General features: G+C 45.3%; 2 protein-coding genes across 3 annotated transcripts; one reads left to right on the plus strand and one right to left on the minus strand.

Moving 5' to 3' along the window:
• Nucleotides 1–598: 598 nt before the first annotated feature.
• On the plus strand, nt 599–2,792 carry LOC135831028 (ATP-dependent RNA helicase DDX19A-like). Its single transcript, XM_065343272.1, has one exon. The coding sequence runs from the start codon at nt 798–800 to the stop codon at nt 2,118–2,120; it is 1,323 nt and encodes a 440-aa protein (XP_065199344.1). The 5' UTR covers nt 599–797; the 3' UTR covers nt 2,121–2,792.
• Nucleotides 2,793–3,897: 1,105 nt separating this feature from the next.
• Nucleotides 3,898–11,686, minus strand: LOC135831029 (mucin-5AC-like; the record flags this gene model as incomplete). 2 transcript variants are annotated; one of them, XM_065343273.1, is given in 6 exon segments in its annotated part: nt 3,898–4,811; nt 7,034–7,130; nt 8,874–8,990; nt 10,514–10,613; nt 11,028–11,073; nt 11,594–11,686. In XM_065343273.1, coding segments are annotated over 6 exon segments (519 nt in total), but the record flags the coding sequence as incomplete, so codon positions are not given.
• Nucleotides 11,687–12,780: the final 1,094 nt, after the last annotated feature.

The raw sequence follows: 12,780 nt of genomic DNA on the forward strand, positions 1-12,780 counted from the left end.
CATGTTACAAGGCGAGGACGCGTAGTGCTCCTGACTACAACCATAAACCGGTTGGCAGACATGCTGTCAAAATCGAAAAACATGTTAACTACCAAGCAAGGCTTCTGTATATATTCCTATACTACTACCAAGAGTAGATAAACAAGAGTGTGCAACTCGCGGATGGGTTGGCCCACGGCGGAATTTTTTGTTGACGTAATCTTTTCGACGACGCACGCGCTGCGAGCCTTTTGGAGAGTTTTCCCTCGTGCACTTGGCTGGGCTTTACACTACAAGGTCGGTGCCCAGCACGTGCTCTCACACTGCTCTGCGGCAGAATCCGCGTTTCTCTGAAAAAAGGTGACGTAAACAAAAAATTCCGCCGTGGGCGCGGGGTATCTGCAGATTGTGCAGGAGAGATCCGGAGTTGCACACTCTTGTTTATCTACTCTTGCTACTACTAGTACTAGTCCTAGGCTAGCGCCTTGAGCTCGCGAGGTAGCTAGCTCAGACTGAACCACGCGTCACCTGGTCACGCGTCGCACAAACTGTGTGGGTATTTTGCACGTGATCAATTTTTTGTGTCTACTTTTGAGTTTTGTCAGCTCGGTTTCCATAAAATCATCCAAGCAGATGCAGTTCCAGTTCCCAAGAATTTGCATGCACGTTTCACCACTTGTCCTCAACTGGCTTGCTCAAGTGACTGGTGAGTGTTCAACTAAACGTGGTTAGCCGAAGCAGGAGTTCTATAAGTTTCGTTGTGTTTTTTAGAAGCCGTTCGGAAGTGCTTCCTGTCAGAGGAAGAGATAGTGAGAATAATGAGTGCCGAAGACCATTGGGAGGAAGGGGATGTAGAGACGACTCGCGCTGAAGCATCTTTGCTAAACAAAGTTTTGCGGGAGAAACTCGTGGACTCATCTCTACAAGTGGATGTCACGAATAATGATCCCAAATCCCCGCTCTACTCAATTAAAACCTTTGAAGAACTACATCTACGCAAGGAACTCCTTGATGGTGTCTATGCAATGGGATTTAACAGGCCGTCCAAAATTCAGGAGACAGCACTTCCCATGTTGTTAGCAGATCCACCACACAACATGATTGCTCAATCACAATCTGGTACGGGGAAAACAGCTGCATTTGTGCTGACAATGCTAACACGTGTTGATAGCAGCCTCAGTTCTCCCCAAGCATTGGTCCTCGCTCCAACCCTGGAGCTGGCCACCCAGATTGGTGACGTTTGCACACAGATGGCAAAATACATTCCGGGCATCCAGGTTGCCTATGCCGTGCGCCGAGGAGCCAGACCGGTCAAGGATGAAGTGGACGAACAAATCGTGATTGGCACGCCGGGTACCGTGTTGGACTGGGTGAAGCGTGGCAAGCTGGACCCCAAACAACTGCGCATGTTTGTGTTGGACGAGGCCGACGTCATGATCAGCATGCAAGGTCACCAAGACCAGTCTATCCGTGTCCAGAAAATGCTTGCAGCAACGTGCCAAGTGCTTTTGTTTTCGGCCACGTATGACGAAGACGTCACGTCGTTTGCCGGTAGGATTGTCAGTGACCCTATCATGATAAAATTGGCACGAGAGGAAGAAAGCCTGGACACTATTCGCCAGACGTACGTGTCTGTACGCAATGAAGAGGATAAGTATGATGCCTTATCAGGCGTCTATGGTATTATCAGCATCGGACAGACCATCGTTTTCTGCAAGTCTCGTGTGGCATCAGCTAATCTGGCTAAGCGTATGTCAGATGAAGGCCACGCCGTGGCCGTCCTTACCGGCGACATGGACGTAACACAGCGGGTGCACGTACTGGAGCGTTTCCGACACGGCAAGGAACGCTTGCTAATCACCACCAACGTATGTGCACGCGGTATCGATATCGACCAGGTCTCGGTGGTTGTCAATTTCGACATCCCGTACGACGTCATCAACAGGAGGCCCGACTATGACACCTACCTGCATCGCATTGGCAGAACGGGCCGATTTGGCAAGACCGGACTGGCAGTAAACTTTGTCGACGGAGCACGCTCGTTAGATAACCTCAAGGCTATTGAGGCGCATTTTGGCAAGACGATTGACCTTCTCATTCCCAGTGAAGTTGCAGAGAAAGAGGACTCATCTGACTGGTAGAGCTAGAGGGTAGTTAGCATAGTCTGATCTGCTGAATGAACACAGTCACAAAACACATATCCAGGTATGATTACCCTGTGTTGAACCAACCTTTTTTGTTCTTGCTTTTCTTTCTGCTTTTCAAGCGACTGGTTGCCATCTGCTTTTTTTTATGTCTAAACCAGGTTCCAGAGCTTAGTGAAGGAAAAGGCTAAGGCCAGGGATTCGGAGCTGTTTTAGTCTGGTTTTTTACCGGTTTTGTGTGCGCATTTTTGTACCTTTTAGTGCTTGGTGAAGTTTTCTTCAGTTTTCCGTGTGCTTCATACCATGTTTGTCTATCCTTCTGGTAGTGCCGAAATGGTCATGTTTGGACGTGCATCAACTCTGCTCGCGCATTTACTTTATCTAGGCCTAAGTTCTGTGGCCACGTGTGGATCTAATGCGAGAGCCGTGTCTTGTTATGGTTCCTTTCCCTTGAGTTACAGTGAAGATCCACTATTCTTTTCCTCTGGACTCGTTTCTATTTTATCAGTTTTCACATGAAACCCATGCTCTTTTCAGAAGCTGTAGGACCGACTGGAGTACATGTACTGAAACCTGTAATGATAAGGTCGCCATTGTGTGTTCTCGGTTTCACGAAGGGTATCGTAAACTACCGGTATTTGTATTTTATGACTCCCTGGTTGCATGCCATTCCATTTCCAAGCTCTTGCATAACGTGTGCATGTGGGAAAGAAATGCGGTCCTTGTTGAAGGATAATTTGGAGCCTTCAACTATACAACAAGCACGTGCATGGGTAGCCCCCCCCCCCCCCTTATCTCATGTGGTATAGAATATTACAATGAGCGCCAGGCGTTTAAAAAAATGGGATCATGCATGCCAGTGCAACAACGCCCCGCATCCAGGTTCATGTGCATGTATCAACAAGCATAGTCCACTACGTTGTAAACACTGACCGGTATGTACAATGCACCTCACATTCTGTACCCCTAAGTCCTTACACAATTCCAAACGCCCCTAATCCGGGTATGTACCTTTCTGACCCATCTACAAGTGTAGATCTACAGACACATTTTTCTTTTTCTATTGACTAAAAAGAACACTGCCCTACTGAGAGACATGTGGAGACAAACACAAGACAAGACACAGGGGATGCAGGGAGCAACTCGACCGACCATAGGTGATGGCGTTAGCGTTGCAACCTGGCATCAAAAATGGGGAGGGATTGCAAGGTCAAGAAGCAATAAATTAATAATAATTTGATGTGAAAAGAAGTTTACACAACTCGATTCCATAATGAGTTCACAGCACAAACCCAAGTGGGCATTTACTAACTACACAATAATATCATGTAGATTTACTATCATTGAGTTACAGACGCGTAGTATATGTACTACATTATGCGCTTGCCATTTACGACATTATTGATCGCAGGGCACTACACAGTCCATTACTGTAAAAGCAGAAATTTTCGGTGGTGTTTTATTTTCGGTAACTTCGGTGCCGACAATTTTTACCGAAAATAAAACGCACCGAAATTTTCGGTACAACCGATACTGTATACATGTAGTACTAGTACACCTACCTGGAGAACGGGTTTTACCGAAAATTTCCCACTACCGAACCGCCGATTTTGGCGAATACCGAAAATATTACACCACCGAAAATTTCTGCTTTTACAGTATATCACAACACGAGTCAACAAAAGGAGAGAAGAGCGGAGGAGAGGGTCTTGCTATCACCCTCGGGGCCCAGGCAAAACCATACATCAACTACTTCACCAAAAAACAAGACTGGTAAAAAACGAAGACTGGTATGCAACACATCTTCACTGTCACACTATTCATTACAATGTCGATGCTGAGAAGGAAAGATACAGAAACAGTATAAAAAATGAAGGCTGCAAAGAAAAAAAGAGAGTTGAAGATAGTCTGAAGTTGGCGCTGGCAATTTGATAAGTATTACTGCAAGAACAACTTAGAACAACTACGTTGAGAAGTAGTACATAATATAATGCATGCACTACGATAATTATGTGTGCGTCCATGGTTGAACAAATGAATTCGAAGAGGCCCAGAACTGGCCGAGCAGCCGAAACACCACTCTACTCCAGGTAGGAATAATGTTACAAAAATCAATGTAAAGACTAGAGGTTTTTAAAAAAAAATAAAAAAATTCCAAAAAAAATGTGGCCACTGGTGAATGCCATGGCGGTGAAAACACCGCCCAGCTGCTATGATAGAAAACGGCAACACACTAAGTAGTTAGTTATCCAGCTGACTTTATCCAGCTGACTAACAGCAGAGAAGAAGGTAGCAGCACATATTAGACTAAAATACCTTTCGCCAGTGGGTGCGGTGAAAGCATCAAAAGGGGGCACCGGGCTGAATGCAAAGTGACAACCTCTGGCACGCTAAAAAAGAAGACAGAAATGGAGAAAAATGCCTCTGAAACAGCAAAGCTAACATGCTAGAATAAACTTTCAAACGGCAACATACAAACAGAACTTCGCAGCAGACATCCGCAGAGTACAAAGACATTGAGCTACACATCGCAACCACATGGTCGAAAAGAAACATGTGCGAAATTCACAAAAGAAAATAGAAGACAATCCGAAAGGAAGCAGAGAAAACAATCCAGCACAGTCAAGAGGCCTGGCCAGCCTGTAACCGCTCCAGCTCATATTGCAGTGAAAGCCGAGCTTGTCGTGCCTGAGAAGGAAGAAGTGTACAACAGAACAGCACACAGCATGAAGGCAACATAGGATGATGAGATACTAGTAACAGAAGACAGTGACCCACGTATAAAAATGGAAGTTTGTATATCCCAAGCCAAGCGATGGGCCAAGCGAGTGATGAACCCTGGTGGACGAGCATGGAGTGAACGTTTGTGTGCGTGTGTGGTGGTGGGGGACATCCTCCAAGGTCCGGCCACACAAGCTACGACAGTCCACACCACACATGTGCGAGGCCTCACTCACGTAACGGACTACCTGTAAGTACGTGTATTCGGTATTTGCCGAAGCATTTTTTACTCCGTGTTGTGCATGTGTTCTTCAGCGAAACACAATAATTGCAATGTGATGGATACATACTGTGAATGCGTGAAGTGAGTACGCAGATGTGCGAGTTCACACTCACGCCGAGCACATCTTCACCCTTGGGATTTGAAATACATGATTGTGTAATTATTGTATTGGATTCGATCACGGATTATGCACTGGCACTACTTAGTAAAAGATACAGCTCTAGTATTCCTTTAGGGCACGCTCACACTGCGACCAAAACCAGCGTCTATGCGGCCATGCGGCCAAGTTGCATGGCAACGGCATGAACTTGACCAAAACGTCGCGGCCACGTTTCAAATCGTGACCGCGACCTCCGGAGGGGGGTGCCACGACTTGGCGGCAACATGATCGTAGACGTGAAGCGTATTTGTGTACAACCTGGCCTGAAGTATGTTCAATTTCTCAAATTCCGGTGTGTTGATTCATGAAACTCGGCGGTTGTCGATGTCATCCTCGACATTTGCACATTTTTAAATTTTTGTAGTTGTGGTCCTGCACGCACGCACCACCATAAAGATTGCATATATTATATGCAATCTTTGCCCTTTTTGGACGATGTCAATTTTGTTTTTGTAGTCGCTTTGTTGTCAGTTGATCGGGTCAGTGACCAGTTTCTACAGTGTACTCGTTCAATACGATGGTAGCTTGGTCTTGCTTTTCGGTTTTGGGAAATCATCTTTCTCTACTTTTCTGCGATGATGGAATGCCATACCTCAAGATAATTTCAGTTACGTATCATCGGGAAATACAGTTCTCATCTCGGCAACAGACAAAAGAAACCACTACCAGAATTTCCACTGCACTGGCACTTGCTCTGACCACGAGGTCAGGAAAGCGAAAGCGCTTGGATGTCAGCGGCAGCCCCGCAAGAGTCCAAACCTCCATGATTGTATGAAATATTTTCGTCGACTTCAAGAATACGAGCCACGAGGCACTTCCTCCAACATGCAACACGCGAAAAAATACATTCAAAAACGGGCCACAACTTTATTAGGAAATGCACAAACTCTTTGGGATACGCACTGCAATTCGTAAAGTTTGTGTGACAACTTCACGTCTACGCGTGTACGAGGCCTAGTGTGAGCACCACTGCCACGTTTCTGCATTTTGCTGACGCATGGACGCGTGCTCATGGTCGCAGTGTGAGCGTGCCCTAACTGATTGTCGTAAATGAGGGGTACATGTACATGTTTTGAGGAGAGCCTTGCCTATCACATCAAAGTCATGCCAAGTCTCTAGGTGTTACAGTATCGCCATAGTGAATCCTTAAGTCGGAAATAAACTCAAAGTTTATACGCCGCGATAGAAAATATGAAACTTTCGTGGCGCACTCAGTGTGAGATTTCGCCGAGATGCTACGTATGTCATACTCAAGCATGGTACATGCCAACATTTCGTGCTTGAGGCAAGTAGTCCGCTGCAGTTTGAAGTCAATGTGAAGGAGGATTGCATGGCAGCTGTTTAATGTTGACGGAGCAGTTCGCCTGCTGCTGCTCTTTTGAGCAATAGTATTCTTGCAATTTCTTGGCCACGCAGAGCAGAGGCTGTGTCGGTATCTGCCTCAAGTCTGGTGTCGCTTCGTCTTGGAAAATTTGTTCCAACACAGGTTCATTTGCAACAATCGGTGAATGCTTGCAGAGATATGACCATATGAGTGAGAGTACACTTCATTCGAATCGAAGGCAAGCGGATTTATCGTACTTTTCGGGTCCCAAAAGGTGAACACAAAACTGGCAACGGTTGTGTCTTGTCGACCTAAAAATGCAGCTGCACACGGTTGTGTTCATGTCGAATGCATCTCTTAACACAACTGGTGGTAATCTCTCTCTCTATTGCCAATACATATCATGCATGGCAACCACATACCTGATAGAGCTCGCTTTGCAACTCTTGATTGAGCGCAGAGAGTGCCAGCAGCTTGTCGCGGCACTTGGAAATCCGACCCTTCACTTGAGAGCCAGCTCTGTGCGCAAAATGGCATACGTGGGAGAGAAAAATTGAGATAGATGAGCAGATGGCACATACCGGTAGAGATTTCCGCACATTACACATCACAGATTTCAAAAGCCATTCGCTTCCCTGTTCCCAAGCCGTGTTACGGGTAAGCCACAGGCCATGGGTGCTGATACTTTCACACAATAGTACGGTCTACTCCAGGTAAGTCGCACGCTCTTGGGCTGTGATCGTGTGGTATAATCCTGATCCAGACCCCCAGATCCATAGTCCTCCCAAAAAAGTACTGTAAAACATGCAATTTTCGGTGTAACTTTAATTTCGGTGATTTCGGTAGAGAAACCAGGCACCTAAATTTAAATTACACCTGAAAGGCACTAGAGTATGCACTGTATGTGAAGGGAACGCTGGTCACCTAATTCTAGATTACACCTGAAACCTGGCAGGCCCCTGGCACCGAAATTTTAATGCACCTAAAATTACACGTTTTACAGTAATTCTTTTCACATTGCTATGGTTGACATGTTCATCAAGAAAAGGCGACGATAGAAAAGTCTGTCCAGCCAGCCTGGGTCCCCGATCCGATTAGTCGATTATTGCGTGTCCTCGAGTGGCGCATTGTATTCCCTAGAGCTGAGTGCATGACTTATCGAGAGAAGACTGTACTAACAAGCAGCAACGGGAGCGCACTCTAACCGAGACAGAAATTCACTGGTTGTCTGTCGATAACGCAAACTCTCTCTCTCTCTCTCTCTCTCTCTCTCTCTCTCTCTCTCTCTCTCTCTCTCTCTCTCTCTCCTGTCTCCATATCATCAAGAGTACATGAAAACCATAGTGTGCAGCTTGGGGCCTTTTCTGCTATGGGTGTCTGTCACGGCGGAATTCCGTGATTACATCATATTTGGCGCAGATCTGAGGCGGGAAATGGGGTAGTGCGTACAACTGAGCTGCAGTTGTGCAGAAAGAGACCTGCTTGAATCCTGCTTGTACGCACTACATCACTAAAATGATGTAATCACGGAATTCCGCCGTGACAGCCACCCATCCGAGCTGCACACTCTGGTTTTCATGTACTCTTGATATCATAGAAAAAGGCAGAATGGAATTTTGACTTGAAGTTTTCACCAAATGACAAATGACAAGCGACAGTCACAAGACACAGAACAAATGTCAGCAGTTGCTGCTTTCCAACAACAAAAGAAGTCCCGTGATCATACAAATTACATGGAGCACACAACATGAACAAGAATGACATGGAAAGGACTGTGGGAAGAAAAGGGTGGGGGAGGTGTTGTGACAAATTAAACACGCATCGGAAGACGGAGACGGTGGTAGGAGGCCATTGGGACACATTACATTCATACAAGTACAAACATCACCAAGGAAGCAAAATGCATAAACAGCATGACAGATAGAAGATTGATTTATGGAACATTTGTTAGCATCCTAACGTAGTGCACACGCATAATTCATACTTTTACATGCATGTTCAAATGTTTAGAACATATGTCTCTCTCTCTCTCTCTCTCTCTCTCTCTCTCTCTCTCTCTCTCTCTCTCTCTCTCTCTCTCTCTCTCTCTCTCTCTCTCTCTCTCTCTCTCTCTCTCTCTCTCTCTCTCTCTCTCTCTCTCTCTCATGCACACACACTTACACAAAATTAATGTACACACATTTACACACACACTTAAAATGCATAATATTAGGCAAATTTATCAGTGAGATAAGAATAAGTAACCTGGCAGCTGCCACTTACTCAACTTCAAGGGGGTAGTCATAATCGTGACTTTGATCACCTGTATAGGAATCGGCTGTGTCACCCTGGTCGTGGATATACTGGATGGCATATGGGCTAAAGTCTGAGTCAAACCCTCTATAAAACAGTGACACGTGGCAGATGGTAGATGGCAGATGACAGAGGACTAATAATTAGCGACAGGTTGAGCATGTTAAATACATCCACTTCAGTATACCGGTAACACCACCATGAGGAGATAATTATACTCTGCCACATCTCTCTCTCTCTCTCTCTCTCTCTCTCTCTCTCTCTCTCTCTCTCTCTCTCTCTCTCTCTCTCTCTCTCTCTCTCTTTTTATGTCTCTCTCTCTCACGAGAAGAAAAGCACCTACGTTAGCAGCATACCGGTATGCACATCACTATGAACACAAACAACATCTACACTATATTAAAATACCAGAAGTACTTCGAAGTATGCTCTGGCAGTACTGCACAGAGATATTCAGTGAGCAGCAAGCTTCAAAAAAAAAACATCAGATCCTTACGAATTTATACAAAACGGTTTAAAATGATCCAGAATTAGAACAGGTTTACCAAATTAGAACAGGTTTACCAAATTAGTTTGTTTACAGTAGTATTGGTTATTGAATGTCACATTGTGTGCAATGCAAAGAAGTAAAGCTAGAAGGCTGTTGGTTAACAATGCATTCAAGACACGATGGAGTTAAACACCACCAATATCAACCGTCAGCATTGTGCTGCTGTCGGGTGTTGAGACGCCTCATTACTGTAAAACCGGAAAGTTTAACGTTTTTGTCATTTTGGCATGATAACGTGCAGAAAGCTTACCGATGGCTACCTGGCCACCCATCTGTATGCACATCTTTACACAGACATCTCGCGATAACGTTTCTTCAAATAACGAAAATTGTTCGCTAAAACGTTAGACTTTCCGGTTTTACAGCATCTTTGTTATTTGGCGAACAATTACTGGTATGCACAAGTCTTGTAAGCTATTGGTCTTTTTTCTTTTCAAATTTACATTCGTGCATCATCTTCAATGTAAGTTATGACTAATTACTTGTACATGTACTTCCTTCAGAACCAAAAACTTCGTGACTTTTATTCACATTCCGAGAAGCTTTCGTGCTCAAGAAATTTGGTTCAATGGGACAACACTTTTAGACAATGAGTGAGTATACTTGTTACTATTATATAAAAGAAATTGGCACCGTTTGAGTCTCAGTTGGAGTCACCACCGCTTGATTCCTCAGAACTCAATTTACAAGAACTGACAGGTTGATGAAAGTCACGAAGCTTTCGTTTCTGGTGGAAGTGGATGAAAAAATTGAAAACAATTACGCCATGGGTTCAATCCAAATTAGGCACATGCATAACAAGCCATGCCATAGAGAACATAGAAAGGGAGTAGAGATGATCGTGCAGAGCATAGGCACACAGCTGGCGTAGACACACTCAGTGCGGACCCCACTCATTTCCAAGGCCAGTCATTGCGCTAACGAGATCCCTGTAGAAGTGATTTCCCAGATGGTCAAGGCACTTCGAAGAAAACAATACGAAGAATGCTCACTGTGCCTGGCAAGAGGTGCCGGACATACATGTGTACATTGCATCGCATACATTCTGTTGCACACATACCTCTTCTGTGACTTGGGGATCGAAGCATAAATGCTCTCTTCGGCTGGTTTCTCGGCGGTTTTCTGCACTTTCGCATATGAATCCTCAACACTTCCGGACCCTTAAATCCATACAATCCGAAAGAACCACAGAAGAGAGAGAGAGAGAGAGAGAGAGAGAGAGAGAGAGAGAGAGAGAGAGAAGAGAGAGAGAGAGAGAGAGAGAGAGAGAGAGAGAGAGAGAGAGAGAGAGAGGGGAAGGATAACATACAATTATTGAAAATAAATAAATAAGGATGAGGACATTGTGTAAGCAATCTAGAGCAGATTGATTGCCGGTTTGTCTCCAAATACATGTACTCCAAAGTAACTGTTCTCCAAGGTCATATGGCCATATGGGACATACCGATGGTAATCCAAATCCGTGGACACACTCACACACGAGCCATGCACTGGTGGTTGTGTTGTCAGCTACTGACACCTCACCACCAGAAACAGGAGGGAATGACACACAACAATAAAAATAGAAGCCTTACCTGCTGGTTCAGCAGGGGTACTTTTCAAAAGGGGAGCAACAGCAGGCTGCAAGTAAACACACACACACACACACACACACACACACACACACACACACACACACACACACACACACACACACAGATCACACAGACAGATAAACTGACATGCACAGTCATGAGTTTCCAGCATGGGCAGTGTGCGTAAATACATGTAGCTGTCAGCACCCACGCAATGTAAGATAGTACAGAGCCAGCAAATCCCCCCCCCTGTGTAGGCGAGTGTACAGTACTGCTCAATGCAATCCAATCAAGTCACTTTTAAAGTATGCACCAGGCGTTGCACAGCCATAGACTTGTGAACACTGGGCTGCGAAATGATGCAAGGCGGAAACTTGAGTGACGTGGCTGGATTTCATTGAGCAGCACTGTACTAGTAGTCAAGACACTTGCTTGAAACTTAGATTCCGACTCATGAGGGAGGGCACACGGAAATACAGTTTCGGCCATTGCTCAGTACCAATGCCAATTGATAATTATGCTTTCACGGGGACACTGCTTGCACATGCAAGCACCGCAGGACGTACCCGGTCCGGTTTCTTGGCAGGCCGTCGGTTTATAACAGGGCCCGGAGCAGACATGGCTGTGTCCGACTGCACTTTCCGCTGGTCACCCAGCCGCTATAAAGGACAAACAGGAGACATGTCAGCTGGTTAAATTCAAGTAGAAGCAGTTAAGGAGCCAGTAAAGTATCAACCAAGGAATACATAGGGGGCGTTCGTCTGGTACAGACTGTAACAGAACTAGAACAGGGTCACTCGGAATTAGGGGTGAAACAATTATACGGAATACTCGAGTACTCACTCGGTTTTTTCAAAAACAATCGTACTCGGAATAAATCAGAGTACTGTTAACCGCCCAATATTCGCGTCACTAAATTTTCGCGATTTCTTAGAACCAGCGAGTTTGCGATGGTAAAAGTTCGCGAAACACTGGGGCCACTTACATCCCCCCACTGTTGAAGTTAGATTTCACGATGGTTAATATTCACGTTACGCTCTTCTCGCGAAAATAGCGAACATTAATCCGCCGCAAATATTAGGCAGTTTACAGTACTCGTTCATACATGGTACATGCATTTACCACAGAAATCTGCAGTCTTAGAGCAGCAGTCGGCAGATATTGATGTGCAGACTGTGCAGTGAACATTTGTTCACGAGCAGAGAGAGCCCAAATGACCCACCAACCAATATATCCGAGAAAAAATGACTGCCACTCGGTTCAATCAGGGCTGTATCATGTGATTTTAAGGCCCTTCAACCTTGGTGTGCAATTTTTAGGAGATGAAGAATACTCGAATACTCGAATATTTGATGGGAGAAAATCAGAGTACTCGAACTCGGAATCTCAGTGCCAACTTTCACCCCTACTCGGAATACGCGTGTTCGGCTGGTCTGCACCGGATCTCGAGCACACGGATTATGTTCTGGCAGCTCCAGGCCTTGAGGTGGAGCAGGCAGAGAAGTTTTTTTTGAGATTTTAGGGCTGCAACGGGTAGGAATTTGGTCGGGTAACGGGTTTGGGTACATGTATCTCTAACCGGGTAGCACGGGTACCCTATCGGGTATTTTTGACACAGCATGTACTGTGAGTGTGCACTTGCGCTACATAGAAAGTGTACAGTAAGCACGTATCCGTGCTGTTTACATGCACCGTTGCAAAAACACCGTACTCCAACTACCCGATCGGGTTATCAGGAGCAAATTGCTACCCT

The sequence above is a fragment of the Sycon ciliatum genome, chromosome 1 (genome assembly GCF_964019385.1).
Source record: "Sycon ciliatum chromosome 1, ocSycCili1.1, whole genome shotgun sequence".
Taxonomy (NCBI): domain Eukaryota; kingdom Metazoa; phylum Porifera; class Calcarea; order Leucosolenida; family Sycettidae; genus Sycon; species Sycon ciliatum.

Bases quoted from the DNA above. Each gene is read 5' to 3' on its own strand.
- LOC135831028 (XM_065343272.1), top strand. From the start codon at position 798: ATGAGTGCCGAAGACCATTGGGAGGAAGGGGATGTAGAGACGACTCGC.